The following is a 22218-nucleotide window of genomic DNA, read 5'->3' on the forward strand; positions in this document are numbered from 1 at the left end:
TTTATGATAGAGCGAGTTTTAGCCTTAGCAATATAAACGGAAGTCGTAGAATATGTTAAACTAACAACATTGATAAAAAGAATGCCCAAATCTGACTTCGTATGAAGAAGTTATGATTTTTCGAAGTTTCGAATTAGCAGTGTACAGTCCGAAATTCGAATATTAGATCGAGCAGTTTTAGCTGACACAACCTAAACGAGAATCGAAGATCTCGTTAATAGTAGCGTAACGAGAAAAAGATGGGCGAAAACGGACATCGGATGAAGAAGTTATGAGAATTTAACGGACCAATCCTGTCCCGGCCTGTTAATAATATAAAATTTAAAATCGAGCCAAAATTAACCGACAGAGTCTAAACGAAACTTGTAGAGTACGTTCCCACCTTCGCGTGGATATAAAGAACGTCGAAAACGGAGCTCGTATGCAAAAGTTATGATTTTTCTAAGTCGGGAGGGTGTTGTGCGAGTTTGGGTGACGTGGCGCGATCACAGCCGTTGCTTCCTCCCTAAGGCTAGCCACCAGATGGTGACACGTGGCATATTACACCCAGCGTAATTTTGAGTACGCTCAGCATAACCATTACGCTTAGCGTAATTTTTGAGTACGCTCGGCGTACTCGACGCTGGCAGCCTATAAATAGAGGCGAAAATGTCCCATTTTCTTCACAACTCTCCACTTCTTTCCTCCCAAATACCCCCAAACCTTCAAGGTTTTTCCCTAGCACCTCCAAGGTGTTAGAAGAAAGTCCCAGAGCATCGGGAAGCTCCGAGAGGAGGAGCCTTTCAGGTCGGAAACGCTGCTCCAGCGAAGCCCAGTTTTGCGAAAAAAAATCCGCTGTAAGTGAGCTATACCTACCCTATCTTTTGTATAGCTTATGTTTTAATATAGTAACGTTATTAGGAAATTAAAATAAGTATTTGGGATATTATTATGAGTTATATAAGAGTGTTTCTTAACGCTTATATAATAATAATAATATCTAGACTATTAATTAGTCGCAGTTACTAAACTCTAGTGGTAATGATACTAGGTTTTGTCCGAGGGAAATTGTTTTAACAGTAACGAAGTGTTGTCCGAGTACCAAGTCATCACCTTATCAGGTGAGTGCATAGTCTCTTTCATCTTACACATATATATGAAGTATTTTAATATAAATTACGTGTTATGTGTGCATATTGTCTGAATACTTGCTGTCTATGCTGGGTGAAAGATTTTTATACATGTTTTAAATGAATTAAACTGTATATGTATTTTATATCTACAAAATGTGTTGGGTAAAACATGGGTTGATAAAATAGTTGTTTTGTGATAACACGATAGGAGACATCAGTGTTGTCAGTGATCCATTCATCTAGTGGAGTATAGATGACGACCATGGACGATACTAGACGGTCCAGGGGAACGATAGCAGGCTCGTAACCTGTAGGTGTTTTTGAACTAGGTGCTCATTAGGTATTTTTGAACTGAGTGTGTTCACTAGGTATCTTTGAACTGAGTGTGTTCACTAGGTATTTTGAACTAAGTGTGTTCACTAGTTAGTTTTGAACTAAGTGTTTACCAGATGTTTTGGACTACGTGTTCACCAGATATATTCTATAAGCCTTGGTAATGATGGACTTCGTGTCGATTCCTTAGGATGATCCTTAGGAATAAATAAACGAGGAATAGTTGATTCTTAGGGTAGATCCTTAAGACTAAAGAAGATAATGGGGATGGGTAATTGGGTTGATTGTTTGATTGTTTAAACATAATAATTATATTATTGTGGGTTGAAAACCCTATGTACTCACCAGGTTTCCCAACCCAACCCACTTAGTTTATTTATATCACAGGTGTTGATACGAAGTCACTTTACACTGAGAGATTTAAAGAGATGTAGATCACTAGTGTAAATAAATGTAAGTTCTGTTTATGCTTATGTTTCTGTATTAACGCTGACATCCCAAACGTTTTGAAATGAATAAAATACGCTTCTTCGAAAATGTTTTAATAACGTATTTATCATGTTTTTCTGGGAACAAATTCCACAACATTTTTATTAAAAGAAGTACTCTGATTTTTATAAAGCATAAAAAAAATCGGTATTTTCTGGCCGTGAAAATGTGGATGTCACAGTTGGTATCAGAGCATTAGTTTAAGCGAACTAGGAATATGGATTTATTTCTAGACTTAAACTTAGAATGCTAAGCGATGATTGTAAGGTGTGAACACTAGCTTATTTTAAGAATTATTCCTAAAATGCTTTTATGTGCTAAATGCTTTATGCCTTATATGCTGTTATTTATTCGGATCTATGGTCTGTTGTCGACTGGATCTGGAAACCTTACGTGTTTAGGATTCTAAACGTACGACTACGATATTAGAACTAGCATGTCAACGTTTCGGAGTGACAAGGATGATTTAAACGTCAATCCTAAGTAAAGGTCTAGATTCACTTTATTCAGTGTATAGATCAAGATGGCAAGGACCCGTAGCGGAAACATGAATGCAAATGAGAATAGGAACCAACCCCCAGTGGTTCAGCAAATACCTGTTGTAGAAGAAGTTGCACCTGAGCCAGTCACCATGGCCGGAGTTCAAGTCATGATTCGGGTTATGCTAGCTGAACAAAGGGAAGAAATGAGGTGGATGTTGAATAGGGACGAACCTACTATGCCCACTGAGCAACCCGAGCTGATTCCCGAGCAATCGGAGGAAGGGAACTACAGCCGCCAAGTGAGTCAAGTGGGGACTCAAGGTGATCAAAGGGATGGCCCGGAGAGGAGAAACGACAAGGGTGGGCGAATGTACAAGAATTTCTTGGGTGCGAAAGCACCAAGTCTCTCAGGAAGCCCAAAGCCTGTTGATATTATGGATTTGATCTTTGAGATGGAGATGGTGTTTGAGAGCTGCGACTGTAGCGAGAAACAGAAGACCGTCTTCGCAGTAAGACAACTGAAAACTAGAGTCTTGAGCTGGTGGAAGCTATTGGCAGATACGATGCCACGAAGAAAATCCTTAAGGATGTCATGGGAAGAGTTCTTGGAACAGTTGAAAATGCAGTACTGCTCAGAGATAGATCTTATAGACCTGAACAACGAGTTTCAGAACCTGAAGAAAGGGAAGATGAGTGTTGATGAGTATGTCATCGCATTCACCGAGAGGATGAAGCTATTCCCCTACTTGGTGCCTATTGAACTCTGCAAGATTGATAGGTTTGCTAACGGATTAACCACTGACTTTGGCCCAATGGTCAAAATGGCAACTACCTTGAAAACAGCTGTTAGGGCAGCTAAGAATGTAGAGACCCAGATAAGAGAAAAGGGTCTAGAAAAAGATAAGGCAGGAGAGAAGCGGAAGTTTGAAGGATCTTCAAGGTCCAACAAGGAAAGAAAATTCTCAAAGCTTGGAGGAGGAGATGGAGGTGAAACGATATGGTGTGATAAATGCAAGAAGAAACACTCTGATTTTTATAAAGCATAAAAAAATCGGTCTTTTCTGGCCGTGAAAATGGGGATGTCACAAAAGCTGTCAAATTATTTGGAATTTAGATATTGTCTGTTTTCTTTTTGTTAACTGTTTTTGTTAATATTTTCTTAACTTTTTTTTATTTACTTGTAGATGTCTGAAACGAATGAGTATATTGAAGATGAGACGATTAACCTTGAAAGCCCAGTCAATGATTCAGTTCTGGTAGTAAATGAGAGACCACCAAAAAAGTACAAACCAAGATCCAAAGTTTGGGATGAATTTGAAAGATTTACGGACAAAGAGGGGGTTGAAAGATCTAAATGTAAGCATTGTGGTTCCGGGCGATACAAGTGTGAAGGGAAAGGGTATGGTACCAAAAATCTTTTAACTCATTTAAACAAATGTAAACCTTATTTGGCTAAAGTAAATGTTGGTCAAACACAAATAGCTTTTGGTGATGAAAACAAATTAAAATCTTGGAAATTTGATCAAAAAGAGAGTAAGAAGGCTTTGGCACACATGTTAGTAGTTGATGAACTTCCATGTAGTTTTGGGGAAGGTGCGGGATTTAAATATTACAATAGTGTTACTCAACCAATGTTTAAAATTCCATGTAGAAGTACAAGTGCAACCGATACCTACCAATTGTTTCAAGAAGAAAAAGAAAAATTCGAGCTTTTATTAAAAAAACGTTGGTAGGATTTGTTTGACCACCGATACTTGGACTTCTACACAACAATCAAGTTATATGTGTCTCATCGCCCACTTTGTAGATAATGAATGGAAATTGAAAAAAAAAAGTGTTGAGTTTTTGTCCTCAAGAGAGTCATCGTGGGGTTGATATTGGATTAATGGTTGAGAAATGCTTAATAGATTGGAGAATAAAAAATGTTTTCACAATTTCCGTTGACAACACAAGTGCTAATGACGTGGCAATTGAGTTTTTTTTTTTTTTTTTTAAATCTTTCATAATTCCAATAAGTGTTTGTTAAATGGGAAATTGACACACATGAGATGTGTTGCCCACATTTTAAACTTGGTGGTGCGAGATGGTATTAAAAAGGTTGATAAGTCGATTGAGATAATTAGATGGGCGGTAAAGTGGATTAGGCGATCACCTTCAAGAATTGGCAAATTCACCAAGTTTGCTAAGCTTGTTAATCCGGGTACAATGAAACACTTGGTAAGAGATGTTCCAACAAGATGGAACTCTACTTATCTTATGTTGAATATTGCCCAATCTTATGAAAAAACTTTTGAGAGATACGATCTAGAGGAATATGAGCTTCGTTCCGACATTGAAAAGGCGGGTTTATCGATTTCTTCACTGAGCGATTGGCAACATGTTAGGCATTTGTGTCATTTTTTTAAAACTATTTTGTGATGTTACTGAAAGGATTTTCCGGACACTATACGTGACATCAAGCACGTGCATTGAAGACATTTATTCCATTCGTACACTCTTGGATGATGTTATTTCCGATGCTAGCCTTTGTGATATTCCATTGGCAATGAGAGTAAGTTTGATAAGTATTTTGGCGATGTAGAAAAAATAAATTTATTGCTCTACTTTGCTTTGATTCTTGACCCGAGGAACAAGGTAAAGTATTTGGTTATACTACTTGAGGACCGTTCTGGAAAAGAAAAGATGGAGGAGAAAAAGAAATATATTATGGATTCTATGTATGAATTACATAACGATTACATTAGAATTCATTCTCCAAGTACTACTTCTAGTACTACCGAGTCTAGTAAGTCATCGTCGATTTTAGGGAAACACCAGAATCTGGATGCTACGACACCAAAACCACCATTGAGAAATAAACTAAGAGAAAAGATGAAAACAAACATAGTTGAGTCAATTGGTGAGTTAGAAAAGTATTTGAAAGAAAGTGTTGAAGAAGATTTGTCAATGTTTAACAATTTAGATTGGTGGAAAGTGAATAGTCCAAGATTCTCGATTCTATCATTAATGGCTAAAGATTTGTTTGCCATTCCTGTCTCGATTGTGGCGTCGGAATATGTTTTTAACACTAGCGGGAGGGTTTTGGATTCGTATAGGAGTTCTTTGACTCCTAAGATTGTTGAAAGTATAATTTGTACCCAAGATTGGCTTCGGGGTGGTATAAGTGACAACATTGATTTTGAATAAGATTGAGACAACCTACAAGAGATTGATAAAGGTAGTTGTTTATCTTTAATATTTTTTTAATATTTTGACATGTTATGTTTTGTCCTTTTAATACTTATACTATTTGTATAGGATTGGGAGAAGTTGGTACATCTAGTTAGAGCTTGGATTGGATATGAAAATAAATGTGGCAACGTGAAGATACAAGATTGATGAATATTTTTGTGAAACTAAGAATAATTTGAAGGTGATTTGAAACATGGTTATGTTTTGAATTGGGTTATGACTTATGAATTTTACTCTTTTGTTATGTTTAGACTTTTATTGTTTAACTGGGTTGTGTTTAAAGTTATGTATTTTGTTCCTTCAACCATGATGATATTATTGATGTTATTACCATCTTCTTTTTGGTTCATTAAGTTTTATTATTTGAAATATCAAATCTATAAACATAATATACAAGGTAAACAAAAATAAAACCAAACTTCGATAATAAGTGTTTTTTGTTATAAAATGATGGACTCTTGTAATCTATATTAATACACCACGAATTCTTCAAACATACTTGAAACTCTTTAATTAAAATAAAATCAAAAAGTGACACTTAAGAAATTTTCGGGTATACCCGATAATTACCCGACCCGACCTTAAACCCAAATACCCAAAACCCAAAAACCCGAATTACAATATAGGTCAGGTATCAAGTTTTTTTTTTTTTTTAAGGAAATACCCGTTTCTACCAAAAACCCGAAAATTTTACCCGTTCGACACTCCTAATAAGAGCTATTCAAATGGGATATTCTTCCCAACCAGTTTTCACCAAGTTCTGTTCATTTATCTTTACTAGGTAAGTAGTCGCTTGTCATATGGACTAAAACAGGTGGGACTAAGACCGGAAAGATGAGAGGTTTATATCATCTTTCAGTTTAATGTATTTTTTTCTATTTCTATTTCATTCATTTAATTAGTAAGTAAATCATCCACCGAAGAGATGGAATTAAGAAAGCCCAAAAGTGGAAGCAAACATTAAGTTCATACATTTGCTTGATGGAATCGGACGCTGAATCTCAATAAAAAAAAGGTCAAGAGTTGACAATTTTATAAAAGAGATAATCATGAATTGGACATCATTCGCGTCAGGAAAAAAAAATCCAAGAATAGTTTAATGGTTTAGTCAGGTAGGATAGACATATAATAGTTAAATCGATAGTTTAGTTAGGATTATGCCATTTCCTAAAATGGGATATCCAAGTTCGGATATCAAAATTTCAGATAATGGTTTTCGTATCTGAATCAGAAATTTTGGATAAAAATTTAGATACTGAATCAAATATTCGAAAAATATGTTCCTTCAAAATTATATATTATATATTACAAGCAACTTGATACAAATTCTATTTAATATAAAATTTTGAAGTTTAAAAACTCCCAAATAAGAATTATTAATGGACGTTAGACATAAAAAAAAGTCAAGAAATTCATATGATATTTCCAAAGGCATTTTGTTTTGTTAAAGGCTTCCAGCGTAACAACACTTTGGTTCCAAGTTTGTAGCAACTTCATTAATTTGTCACAACAATTGTCAAGATTCATTTACATATCAATCTCATTAAACATCTGCACTCTATTAAATGGGAATTTAAAATTAAACTACTAGGGTGCTCAAAAGTATCTAATACGAGGAATCTTAAAAGGATTAACTAGGCATCAAATGTATCCACTGTCACGTCCGGCGGCATTTTACATTTCTTGAAACGTTAGTTAAGGATAAAAGAATAATATATCATTAAACGATATCTTATTTTGATTATTTTCCTACACATCGATCCGGAGGCATTGTCTGAAAAAAAAAATATATGAATGATATACCTATAATTCGATATATTTGTCATAGTACAATACTATAATATGAAAAAATAAAAATGGAATGCTATAACAGAAAATAAAATTGATCGTTAGGCCATTTCATTGTGGGTGCTTTAGGCAAGTACTTATGTGACAAATTGATGCATTTTCATTGACTTTCATTTTCAGGATTTATAATCTGATTAATAAATTAAAAAATTTGTGTGGTTGTTTATCTCCATAACAGGAGATACAATTAGGTCTTTTATATATTTCCCATGGGAGGTGATTAAGCAATGTATGCACAATTAGGTCTTTTATTTATGTCCCATGCGAGGTGATTAAGCAATATATGTAGGTTTAAGGATTAGGGAAATACTGAAGTTCATTTGTGATGAAAGATAATGGAAGTTTGAAATTTGGATAGCTTTGTTATTATACAATGCATGGTAACAAATTACATAATGATCATATAAGACAAAGTAAAATCAATAAAAAAATTTATTGTACCGGTTAACCGTCCATCGGATCTAGTTAATAGAAAACACAAGTAATCAAACTAACTCTTTGATTAATAGGAAAATCACTCAAAACCTATATTGTTTTCTGTACAAACCATGACTCGGTATCCACACACACTCACACACACACACACACATATATATATATATAAACTACCGGCTTGTAAAATTAGACAAAGAAACTTAAACCTATCCTACTTAAGCTCCAAGATTCTTGGACTCCAAGTCCTACACGACTTAGGATTCCAACAATCACCCTCGAATCTCTAAGTCCTTCTAGAGACATCTTCAATCCTGATCAAACTCCGCATTTCCTAGAACTTGGTTCGAGCTAGTGGTTTCGTAAGAATATCCACCTTTTGTTCTTCACCGAGAATATATTCCACCTCCACTTGTTCATTTTCAACACAATTACGAATAAAGTGAAACCTTGTGTGAATGTGTTTACTCCTTCCATGAAAAACGGGATTCTTCATTAGTTCGATAGCCGACTTGTTATCAACTCTAAGAACCAATTTTCCTTGTGCTTTGTTCAATATTTCTTCGAGTAAATCTTGAAGCCATATTGCTTAACATGCAGTCGCCGTGGCCGCCATGAATTCCGCCTCACATGATGATAAAGCAACGGTATCTTGCTTTTGCGAACACCATGCAATTGGAGATGACCCATAGTAGAAAATGTGACCGCTTGTGCTTCTTCCGTCATCGGGGTCAACATTGTGACTACTATCACTATAACCAATAAGTTGCCTTTGTCCCATCCTCTCGTACTTGATTCCGTATCCTGTTGTTCTTCGTAAGTACCTTAGAATGTGTTTGATTGCACCACCATGTGATTCTCTTGGACTTTGCATGTATCGGCTAACAACTCCAACCGCATATGCCATATCAGGTCTTGATTGCAGGAGATATCTAAGACATCCTACCACCTTTTGATATTGTGTTGGGTCGATTTCAGGTTCATCTTCGGCCTTCGACAATTTATTTCCCAGATCCATTGGAATGTGGTTCGGATTGCAGTCATGTAAACTGACTTCTTTTAAAATGAGTTGAGTATATGCTTCTTGGTTTATAGTAATCCTTGATTCTTCTTGGTTAACTTCAATGCCAAGGTAATAAGTCAATCTTCCAAGATCCGACATCTCAAAGTTTTTGGACATCTCTAATTTGAACCTCTTGATCATGCTTAAATTTGTACCTGTGACAAATAAATCATCAACATAAATTGCTAAAATTAGCAAGTTAGATCCTTCACTTTTCCAGTACACCGATGGTTCTTTCATGCACATTTGAAATTTCGTACTCTTCAAAATCCCATCAAGCTTCGTGTTCCATGCTCGAGGTGCTTATCTTAGACCATATAATGCTTTTGTAAGGCGATGTACTTTATGCTCGTTTCCTTTCTTTATATAGCCTTCCGGTTGTGATATGTAAACAGTTTCTTTTAATTCTCCTTGTAAGAATGTTGTTTTAACATCTAAGTGGTGAAGTTCCCACCCATGAGTAACTGTTAAGGCTATAAGAAACCGAATGGTTTCAATTCGATCTATTGGGGTAAATACTTCTTGAAAATCAATACCATGTTGTTGCACGTAACCTTTAGCAACCAACCTTGCCTTGTATTTATTAATGGTGCCATCTACATTTTTCTTCAATTTGAACACCCACTTGAGTCCAATTAGCTTCACCCCCCATAGGCCTGTTCACAAGAGTCTAAGTATTATTCTTGTTTATTGAAGTGATTTCCGCATCCATGGCCTTGACCCACTCTGGTTCTTTCTTCGCTTCTTCAACCGATAGTGGCTCGTCATTGGTTGTTAGAAGGAGTTCTTCGAGATTATCAAGATCAAGCTCATAATCTTGAAATCGTCTTGGAGGTACTCTTGTTCTTGAGAGTCTTTGATTTGCAGCTCCTTGTTGAACATTATTATTTACTAGACTTGGTTGTTCATTATCTTGTACTTCCGCTCTATCTCCAATCTCATGATCCGATTCAATTGGTTCAATTAGATCATTGTTTACATCATTTCCTTGGTTGTTGTTCGCATCGTCTCTCGGATAGTCCCATGGTATTATGAATGAGCCCGGTTCTTCATTGTTGGTTCCTGCTTCTTTAATTAAATCCCACCTTTTGGTTTCATAAAAAATAACATCTCGAATCACGATTATTTTTTGTACCGGGTTAAATAATCGATAAGCTTTCATACCCGGTTCGGAACCAACATGTACTAGTGGTCTTGATCTTGCATCCAACTTCTTTTGATTAACCGGTTCAACTTTTGCATGTGCTAGACACCCAAATATTCGAACATTTTCTAAATTCGGTTTTCTTTTATATAACTTTTCGTATGGAGTTGTATCACCAAGGACTCTTGTGTAAACTCGATTGATTAGATTTGTAGAGTGATTTACCGCTTCTCCCCATAAGTAGTTTGGAACATGCATTGCCTTCATTATACTTCGTGTCATGTCCATTAGTGTTCGGTTTCTTCGTTCCACAATTTTGTTTTGTTGTGGAGAGTATGGGGCGGTAAGGTGGCGTTTGACTCCATTTTGTTCACAAAAAGAATTAAACTCGAGAGAAGTAAACTCACCTCCTCGATCACTTCTAAACACTTTCAAAGGCTTTCCAATTTCATTTTCCACCAAAGCTTTGAATTTTTTAAAGTGGGTAAACGTCTCACCCTTTTCTTTCATAAGATAAATCCACAAAAATCATGAAAAATCATCGATAAGTGTAAGAATATACCTATTTTGACCATTGGTTGCCGGCGTGATCGGACCGCATAAATCACCATGAACAAGCTCCAATGGTTTTTTTGCTTTGTATGTCGTCATAGTCGGGAATGACTTTCTTGTTTGCTTGCCGACCAAGCCCGATTCACATAATTGATTCTTATGATCAAATTGAAGTAACCCTTTGACTAAACCCTTCTTGGACATCCTTTTCATTGACTCAAAATTGATATGCCCAAGTCTTGCATGTCATCGCCACACATCTTCACGTAATCACGAATGAAGGCAAATAGGAACTCCAACTTGTAATTTTATTTTATAAAGGCGGTTTGGAGTTCTTTGTACTTTCATTAATAAGCAATTATCGGCATCGTGCATGGTCAAATAGTTATCTTTCATTCGAATATCACACTCGGCTTTGGTTGCTTGTCCGAGACTAATAATATTGTTCTTGAGATCCGGTATGTAATAAATCTACGTCATCAGCCTTTATTAACCCCTCTTTCCTTGGAAAAGTATAGCACTGTTTCACTTGATTTTTACACATGAATTATCGCCAAATTTAACCCTCCCGGTTATGCCTTCATCAAGTTCGGAGAAAAACGATCGATTTCCCATCATGTGATTTTTTGCTCTGTAATCCAAATACCACACATCATTTTCTTATGATTCGTATCGGGACGGTATCACCTTTTCTTCGTTTAAAAATACAGTCTCGTGTAAGAATACGGTCTCTTCGGTATCGTCATATTCGGAAAAATTACTCCCATGTAATCTTTTAATTCGTCCCGGGTATTGAGACGCAAAGTGGCCGGGTTTATCGCACCAGTAACAAATAATTTTGGGCCGGTCTTTTTTTGGTTTGCGGTTCGTATAAGAATTAGAATTGGACTTTCCTCCTTGGGCTTGTGATGAATTATTGTGTTTATTTCTGTGTGGGTTTTTATTGGATTTGGGCCCATTTGAATTTTTTGATCCAACTGACCCAGACCCTGATCCGTCTTGCTGATTATACCCACCCGATCAACCTGCCCCTTTCCATTTTCCCTTTGTCGTTCCATGATTTTTCCGACTCGAACTTCCACCATGGTCGACGAACAGAGCCCTCGTCTGATCCTTACCGCTGATCTTGTCCTCCCTAATCTACTCCTCATACGCCTTAAGTCTTCCCACAACATCCTCGAACCTGATTGTTTTCAAGTCTAGTACTTGTTCCAAGGAAGCGACAATATGGATGAAGTTTCTTGGCACTGATTTTAGAAAATTTCTTGACTAACTTGGATTCCTCAATCGATTCTCCCAAAGCCACTGATTTTGATGCGATTCCAGACAGCTTTCCGGCAAAGCTTTCGATTGTCTCTGATTCCAGCATCTTCAATCGATCGAATTCTGACATTAAGGTTTGTAATCTTGCTTCTTTGACTCTATCAGCGCCCATATTACGTGTTCTAATCGCTTCCCACAACTTCTTGGCCGAACCCTGATCTCCCATTTGCATTATGAGGTTTTCTGGTAGGGCTTGGTACAGTAAACCCACGGCGAGACAATCATTCTCTCCATTAACTTCGGTTACTGGATCAATCACAGTCCAGACTTTGTGGATACGCAAGACAACTTTCATACGCATTTCCCACACGGTGTAATTGGTGGATGTAAGCATCGGACAGGAGACTGATGTTGTCCCAACCTCTTTTACCTTTACCGGAGCTTCTCCATCTCCCCTTGTATCTTTCATGTTGACCTAACTCGTCAACAGGTAAGAATCGATTTCACAGCTTCTTTTTTTTTTGGGCTCTGATACCAATTCTAGTTAATAGAAAACACAAGTAATCAAACTAACTCTTTAATTAATAGGAAAATCACTCAAAACCTATATTGTTTTCTGTACAAACCATGACTCGGTATCTACACACACACATATGTATATATATATATATATGTATATATATATATATATATATATATATATATATATACTAGCCGTCTACCCGCGCAAAGCGGCGGGGCACGTGAGTTCTTTCGGTGATATGTTTCCATTACAAAATTGTTATGTTAAAAAAAAGTACATGTTGAAGACAATATAATCAAACTATGGTGTTATTTGTTACATCATGCATCAAATAACCAATAAAAAGCAACCAGTCAAGACGACACAAAATATTAATCGTGCAATACTTCTTTATACACCACATTTGCTGTATAAACCCCATCACCTTTTGAATTTTCGTTAGGCTTTACTAATACTTTTGTATTGCAACGTGAAACCCCTCTGGACAATGCAACATAAAGTTGTCCATGCGAGAATACTGGTTCTGGAAGATAGATACCTACATATGGAATTGTTTGTCCCTGAGCTTTATTGATTGTCATTGCAAAGCACAATCGAATAGGAAACTGTTTCCTCATTAGAGGATCGATGGTTGCTACTAATTGCTTGTAACTGGTATTGGTTTCATATCGATGGATGTGGATTCGCATATGAAATCAATTGTGTTCGCATCTATGAAATCAGTTCGCATATGACATCAATTGAGTTCGCATTTGGTTTTGTGGGTCAAAACAGTTCGCATAAGAAGTTCACGATTTGTTTGAGGTTAATTGATTTTGATTTCGCAAGCTTGGAGTCGGAGATCTGGATTGTGTTCGCATCTATAGAATGCGAGGAGAATTTAATGGTGATATTCAGTTCGCATTTGGTGACACAAGTACGTGGTTGATGATTTTTGGTTGGTTCGCATTTGAAATTAGTGGGTTTCGCATTTGGCTTCGTATCTGGGTTTCTCAAACAACTGAAATGCGAATATGAGACAATTGATTAATTTCTCAGTTAATGCGATGAAATGCGAATGAACTCAAAGACGGATGGATGCAAGATGCGAAGAATTTGAATGAAAATGCGAAGTTTTTAATGTATAAATGCGAATTGGGGAAGAAAGCTTAGAGTTTCGCATTTGGCACCTGATCTTTTCAAGAAATAATATAAGTGGTCCAACTTCGCAAAATGGGGTCATTTAATCAGAAAATCGATCATTCTTCAAATATGACATTTAATCAGAAAATCGATCTAAAAATGAGACATTTGGTGTTTATCGATTTTTCAGGGTCGACGGGTTGTATGAAAAGCGAAGGCTGAGTAATTGAAAATTAGAGGATCGATGGTTGCTACTAATTGCTTGCAACTGGTATTGGTTTCATATCGATGGATGTGGATTCGCATATGAAATCAATTGTGTTCGCATCTATGAAATCAGTTCGCATATGACATCAATTGAGTTCGCATTTGGTTTTGTGGGTCAAAACAGTTCGCATAAGAAGTTCACGATTTGTTTGAGGTTAATTGATTTTGATTTCGCAAGCTTGGAGTCGGAGATCTGGATTGTGTTCGCATCTATGGAATGCGAGGAGAATTTAATGGTGATATTCAGTTCGCATTTGGTGACACAAGTACGTGGTTGATGATTTTTGGTTGGTTCGCATTTGAAATCAGTGGGTTTCGCATTTGGCTTCGTATCTGGGTTTCTCAAACAACTGAAATGCGAATATGAGACAACTGATTAATTTCTCAGTTAATGCGATGAAATGCGAATGAACTCAAAGACGGATGGATGCAAGATGCGAAGAATTTGAATGAAAATGCGAAGTTTTTAATGTATAAATGCGAATTGGGGAAGAAAGCTTAGAGTTTCGCATTTGGCACCTGATCTTTTCAAGAAATAATATAAGTGGTCCAACTTCGCAAAATGGGGTCATAAAAAGACAAAAGTGCAGAATTTTCATTTCGCATCCCTGTAGTCTTCGCAAAATGGAAAATTTTACCCAGTTTCGCATTTGGGGTAAATTTTTTTGAGAAATTGGAATATTTTCAAACTTTTTTTCTTAAAAAAAACACATTGTCTTCGTCTAAGAGAGGGAGAAAAACGATTAGGGTTTATAAGGGAAATACTTCATGGCAGTGGGATTTATAGCAGGGTTTATAAGGTGGAGAGAACAAACACACGTCTGCTATGAGATATTTTAATCAGCTGCAAATGCAACATTTAAAGGATATTTGTTGAAGCGTATTAGGATGAAAAGGTTTTAAATTTTGAATGACCATGAAATTAGGATTTTGCTGAGAAATATAAGGAATCAAAACAAATTTAAAATTTAATATTATTTTATTAATGGTTGTTTGTAATATTAGCTTAATCGTTTGTACGTCTTAAAAAAATAATATTATTATATTCAATCTATTTATAGAAATAGTTAGATTTCTTTTATAAGTAGTAAAGATATATATATATATATATATATATATATATATATATATATATATATATATAACTAACGGCTTGTAGAATTAGATAAGGAAACTTAAACCTATCCTGCTTAAGCTCCAAGATTCTTGGACTCCAAGTCCTACACGACTTAGGATTTCAACATCGGACGGGTATAACACTAGTTAATATGTTTGTATATTTGATATATATATATATATATATATATATATATATATATATATATATATATATGTGTGTGTGTTTTTTGGTTTATTTTATGAAGTTAATTAGTTGTAAGAATTTAATTTAGGGTGAAATTAAAAGTTTTGATAAAATTAAATAAATAAATAGTAAATAACCAAGACCTAATGAAGTTAACCTATCATGGATCAAAATGGATATAATTATTCTGATGTAGGGTTAGAAAGATAATTATATGGAGATGAATAAAGAGGATCCATGGCTATTACATGATCTCGAGAAGGTACTGAAGTGTCATTTGAAGCTTTGGTGATAGATGTGAGCTTGAAACCTGACTACCTGGGTAGATAGAATTCATCTCCAATTTTCTTTTAGAATTCAAATTAGAGATTTGAAGAGATTCTCAATCTAAAAATCAAACTTATTAGAAATGTTTGTTTGATGTTTTAAGCTTAGCTTTGTCTTCTACTTTGCTAATTTACTTACCTATTGTCATTTATTACTTGATTGTGATCTAAACATTAACAATTGAGAATATTCGAATTTAAATCTATTTTAATAAAATTGATGATGTTTCTAAATTCATTTTACTGTTTTCAAAATTCATTTGAACAAAGAGATCCATCATTGTTAGTAATCACATCGGTAGAGCTTATTTTTGATGCATCAATGTGTTGTCTATCATCATTAGGGTATTAAAGGACAAGTTGTTGTAGGCAAACATCAACTTGAAGACAACTTCACTTAATTAGAACAATCATCATTTAGATCGGATTACTAGATCTTCTTATTCAATTTTTTTTAAACTGATAAATGAATCATTTTTTTTTCATTAACTTTATTTATACGGTTCAAATAGAAAATTATTTTAATTATCATCATACAACGAATGAGAAGACAAACGGGCAACAAGTTATGCCGTTAAGCCTTTTTGTATGGTAAAACCAATTCTTTTAAAGACTACATCCATAACAAACAATATTTGTCTACATGAAACTATAAAGATAATTTATTAGAGGTTTCATACACGTTTTTGTATATGTGTCACGTGTGTGATATTGCTTTATTGTTTTCAAGAGTCGTTATTCATCATTATTAATTTTATTGTCTTAAAATTTTGTTTTCTTGATATTTTGCAGAACCGTTAAATAATAAAACTTATTGGTAACATTGATATATGTGACTCAATTTGGGTATGGTTTTTCGTACTTATGATATATATATATATATATATATATATATATATATATATATATATATATATATATATATATATTTATTGATTTTGAAAATTTAGATTTTATATCATATATTTTGATTTTAGACCGGGTGATTATAATTGGATAAGAATAACTTGATAGTTTTAATGTTTTGTTACGTCCCGTTAGGCTATTGATACTTTTATTGTTTTGTTATGTCCCATTAGGCTATTAGTTATTTTGTTTTTGTCGTAATCTGTGAAACATAGACGACACATCAACTTTTATATTTTTCACAAATTTTATCTATAAACTAGGGTGTGGTAATTGTTTTACATATGATTTTTTTTAATTTAAATAAAAAAATGAACTTTTTTTAATATAAACCGTACTAAAATTAAAAAGTATATTTTAAAAATCATATAAATAAAAATAACATGAAATTAAAAATTACATTAAAAACCTTAAAAAGAAAACATGAAGTCAAAAATTACATTAAGAAACTTAGAAAAAAACATAACATTGAAATTTCATTTATGTTTTAGATTATATTTTTCTCGAATCGACATCTTCACCGTTTTAGCCGTCTTTGATATTCGGGGTCGAGGTGTTTCACGTCTGGCATTAACAACGAATATTATGTGAGTCAGATGGTTTTGGTCATATGCTTCTCCAAAGTTGTATTCAATTGTGCTACGCTAGGTTCCGACCGATGAATTTGAAGACGTCGTTTTTCCTTTTCCTTTAGCTCAAGCTTTTGCTTTGTCTCATCCCATGGGATGAGGAGGCAGACATATTTCTTCGATGTGGTCGTTATCATGATTAAGATCAACGCCTATGTGACCATCCGATGACATATGTTGTGAGCTCGAATATGAAGTGTCCTACTTCTTTTTGGTAGATTAGCAATGTCTTCATGTGTTGCAAGTTCCCTCCACTTAATACTTCTTTTGACAACTTCTCACACATGAATGAACTTAAAAGGCCTCGGCATGTCATCTTGGAATGTCGCGTGTGTAGTTTGTATGAATCGAGTGTAAAGAATGAAATCAGAGTACAAAAAGAATCAAGAACACCAAATGTAAATATGATATGTTTGACTCTTTTATTTCTTCTAAAAAAGTACAAGAGTTAGAAAGAGTAAAGTTCACAAATGTTCACTGAGTTACTCTCACTCCTATATCTACCCCTATTTATAGTAATTAACAGAAGCATACAAAAAATACATAAGGACTAGACACGTAAGCTTTGAACTCTAAACAGTGTCTTATGTAATACACATCTTCGAATACCAAATACAGACTTTGAATCTAGACAAGCCAAATGGAACTTCAACACCTCACAACATACTTCGAACTCTACAATCTCCCCCTTTGTGAGAAGTGTCGAATCTATGTTACTAACATCTTCGTTGCTTGATAAAGTACTCTGCGAATCTCAATATACCAGATAATCGACTTTTAGATATTAGCCTTATCTCTAGTTGTATTCCTTTTGCAATTGTTAAGACGAACAAGAAGATTTGTATACTGAGAGTTCGTATACTTCTCCACATCTTCAGCTTGAAATAAAAACTTCGTAATTTTTTGATTTGTGTTCTTCTCAACGAATACAACACCCAAAGGTTTAAGACAAATCTCCCCATCCTCAAAATTCTTGAGACTACCTTGACCTTTCAACATCGACTGATGCACTGTCACTGTTCTATTCATTGCCAAAGCAAGTTCTACATCTATCAAAGATAGACAATCATAATAATTGTCTATGAACAGTTTTATATGAGTAAAACCTATCAAGAAATCTTCTTTGTTGTTAACTTGAAGTTTTAACACATCAATAGTAGTCAGTGTCTTCACAACAGTGATGAGATCATTCAAATTCATGAGAGGAAAATCCGCCACTGAGAAGTCAAAAGCTACATTGTTCTCTCTGACCACATAGAATATAAAGTTCTACAACAAACCTTCGAAAAAGATTTCTTTTGAAATATTCAGTACTTTGATAATTTTCACCAAGGACCAGACTTCCTCTTCCTTCTTTCCAATAACGGCATGAAATCTCAACTTTAATCTCTTGTATTATTTCTTATCATCGAACTTATCCACCAACTGATACTGAGTCGAGATAAACAGCATATGATTGACGGGAAAATCCAGCTGATTAAAATCAGTATTCTTGATCTCATAGATCTTTTTCGGAAGCTTTTCAAAATCGTACATTTTTCTAGAAAAACAATTTGTTCGATTGTCTTGTAACAAAATTGCTTATTTAAATCACGTTTATCAAGACCTGGTGGATCACCTTGCCTTTGTCTCAAAATACTTTTAATCTGCCTCTATCTTTCGATTTCTTTTTCTCTTCCTCCGAAATCTCTTTCTCAATTCCCTTTCATCTATCACCTTTATCTTGCTTCGTAGATGTTGGCTTTGAACTCGAACCCCGAACAGTAGCACCTATGACTATGCCTTTGGTTAATGGCCTCAAAGTCACCGTGGTTGAAGTTGTTGATGTAGGAATAGGAAGTGATGTTGGAATTTGTGTGGATATTACCTTCCCTAAAACCTTTCCTTGATCAAGATCGTTCGATGAGCCAACCCGCTTATCTCCCCCTTGCACCATTAGTTTGACAGGTGGGGCATCTGTTGGCATCAGATTTTCAAGTTTGAGAATAGGAGAAAGTTCGGCTTTAAGATTTGTTTCTAATGAAGAAAGCATCTATGATAGTGACTCCTGAGAAACAAAAGATGTATGAGAAGTATCAATCTTCGAAATTGATTCCTTCAAGCTCCCCAAAAATTCTTCCATCTTAGCAAAGACCTTCGAATCGACATCAATATTGACATGAAACTTGGAAGTAAAAGATATATAATGCTCCACAAGTTTCTTGATAGCGTCAACAACAACATCTATCTTATCATGAAGAATTGAATGATTATGTTCAATCTTGGCCACCTCCTTCGACATTTCAAACTTGAGTGCCTTCACGTTTAGATTAACAGACTCCTGCACTTTCTTGACCTCTTCAATAAAAAGTAGATGATGTTCTTTAGCAACTAAACGAAGTTCCTTAACCTCATAACGAAAATTTTCAATATGACACTTTAAACTCTCTTCATGTTTTGACTTGATTTGCTCAATGGCCAGCTTTAATCGATTCACTTGAGATTTAAGAAGTTAATCAACCTCAATCCCAATTATAGTATTTCGACCCCCAATATCATCCTGAATCTGTAACAACGAATTTAGTTTGTGATTTAAAATCTTAATTTGTTTTCCTGACATATGTATTTGATCAGGAATGTTATCCTCCTCTGGATCAAACTGAATCTCAATAAAAGAGACCATCACATCATCAGCATCATGATCGTCTTCTGGAATTGACGTTTCACCTTTGGTTGACTGAGAAGAGAAAAGGGAAGTCACGGGTTGATTCATGATGTTAGAATAAGTGGTTGATATGGTTGAAGCAGGTAATGAAGATGAAATGGGTGTATGAAAGGGTGGTAAGGTAGTGGAAGTATCGACGCGTGAAGTTTCGATGGTAGAGGATAAAATAAGTGAAATAGGAATCAATGAAGTTGTAGTAGAAGTGGTACCTTGAGCTTCTAAATTCGTCACCCCTTCACCCTTGTTAAAATTTGTGTCCATATTAGATATGTTCACATTGATTCCTAAGGTTCAAACTGTGACATCCCCAAAATTTCGGCCAGAAAAGACCGATTTCATTTATGCTTTTTAAAATAATTTTCAGAGTAAATCCTTTTAATTTTAAAAGAGATGCGGAATTTGTTCCCAAAAACAAAACATGATAAAATAGATATTTATCAAAACATTTCATAAGACATATGATTTCATTTCATATTCAAAAGTCGGGATGTCATGTTCCGATACAGATCATAAAGCATAAACGATAGCATTACAAGTCATTCAACAAATATATACATATACAGACTTGTAAACAAAACAACTTGATGTTCGCCCATCTTAAGCTCTTGCGCCACTTCCTGTAAAATAAATCAACTGAGTGGGCCAGGCTTGGGAGCCTGGTGAGCATATAGGGTTTTCAACCCACAATAATTATATTTAATTTCAACCATCAACAATAAACCCGATTACCCATTCCCGTTATCCTCACCTTACGTTCCTAAAAATAACGTCTATTATAAGGAACCTATTTCAGGATTTTTTTCATCGGGACGGACATTACTGCAGAGGGGCTTCCTCAACAATAAGTGTCCTAAAGGCAACCATGTGGGGGATAGAGTACACCGGTGAACACGTCGTTCACAACACCTACAGGTAATGAGCCTGCTAGTGTTCCACAGGACAGTCTAGAATAGTCTGTGGTCGTCATCCATACTCTGCTGAATGACTAGAATAACACCAATAACACCGAGGCCTCTCATCTGCTTATTACACACCAATTATCTACCCATGTTCTACCCAACATATTAGTAGATAAAAATATACATTTTTATACATAGTTTAAAAACCTGTATAACATGTTTTAATCAATACATATTCCACATAACAGATGAGGCATACACACATAACACGTATTTCATAGAGAATACATCAGATCTATAAGATAAAAGAGAGTGAATATACACTCACACGTATAACAACCAAGTATATACACATAACACGTATTTTATAGGAAATACTTCATAATATTGCGTTGGAATGAAAATAACTACACACTCACTTGATCAAAAGATGATCGGGCAGCACTACGGCTTGCAGAAGAGGTGTTTCTCCGTAGATCTGGAAGATCTTCACAAAACCGGGCTCCTCGTGGGCAGCGTTTCGGCTCGGGAATAACGCTCTTCGGGATCCTCGGGGCTTCGGATCTTACTTCGGGGCTCGGGAATGATACCGGGGCTTTGGGGCATAAAAGACACGCAAAACGAGGCAAAACTTAGAGAGAGGGAAGAGTTTGAACAAGAGAAAATGGCTGAATTCGAGTTCTATTTATAGGCTGCTGGGTCTGGGATTACGCGGGGCGTACTCAAATTACGCGGGGCGTACTCGGGTTACGCGGGGCGTACTTTGACGTCACTGTGTGCGTCGACTGGTGGCACTCGAGTATTGGTCAGACAAGTTGCATCCGACTGAGTACGCGGGGCGGACACAAATTACGCGGGGCGTAATTGACTTGTCAAACTTCTAAATTGCGTAACTTTCGCATACGAGCTCCGTTTTCGACGTTCTTTATATCCACGCGAAGGTCAGACCATACTCTACAACTTTCATTTAGACTCCGTCGGCTAATTTTGACTTTTATTTTTATTATTTATTTTTAGAAGGCCGGGACAGAAAAACTTCGTTATAAATTCATAACTTCTTCGTCTGACGTCCGTCCTCGCCTAACTTGTCATCGTTTCGCTACTAACAACGAGATCTTCGTTTCTCATTTAGATTGTTTCGACTAAAAACCGCTCGATCTCAAATCGAGTATTCGGGCTGTATACTGCCACGTCGAAACTTCAGAAAATCATAACTTCCTCATACGAAGTCAGATTTGGGCGTTCCTTTTATGCATGCTCTCGGTTTAACGAAATCTACGACTTTCGTTTAGATCGCTAAGGCTAAATATCTCTCTATCTTAAATTCATATTTTACGTCACTCAGCGTCGTACCGGTTTTGTCTCGAAACTTCGACAGGTCATAACTTCTTCGTTATAACTCAGATTTTGGCATTCCTTATATCTCCGGAATCCTTGTTTCGACCACTACAACTTTATGCAAAGATGTCGGGCTTATCTCACACTTAAATTTTGACGCTTATTTTATTCTTAATTCATTAAATTATAAAAATTAAGAAAATACACACATAAATCACATAATTCAAATAATTCACAAATAATACATTCTTA

At 35.5% G+C, this 22218-nt stretch overlaps 1 protein-coding gene and 1 pseudogene across 1 annotated transcript; one reads left to right on the top strand and one right to left on the bottom strand.

Moving 5' to 3' along the window:
• The first annotated feature begins 3397 nt into the window (after window positions 1–3397).
• Window positions 3398–4997, top strand: LOC145046296 (zinc finger BED domain-containing protein RICESLEEPER 4-like). The gene is made up of 5 exons (XM_078994585.1): window positions 3398–3403; window positions 3601–4141; window positions 4252–4382; window positions 4433–4800; window positions 4847–4997. Exons 1-5 carry the CDS (start codon window positions 3398–3400, stop codon window positions 4995–4997), a joined length of 1197 nt encoding a protein of 398 aa, XP_078850711.1.
• A 6214-nt stretch (window positions 4998–11211) lies between these two features.
• LOC145046297 (uncharacterized) lies at window positions 11212–12343 on the bottom strand (annotated as a pseudogene).
• Between the last annotated feature and the right edge of the window lie 9875 nt (window positions 12344–22218).

Source organism: Lactuca saligna, chromosome 5 (assembly GCF_052625555.1).
Source record: "Lactuca saligna cultivar CGN05327 chromosome 5, ASM5262555v1, whole genome shotgun sequence".
Classification (NCBI taxonomy): domain Eukaryota; kingdom Viridiplantae; phylum Streptophyta; class Magnoliopsida; order Asterales; family Asteraceae; genus Lactuca; species Lactuca saligna.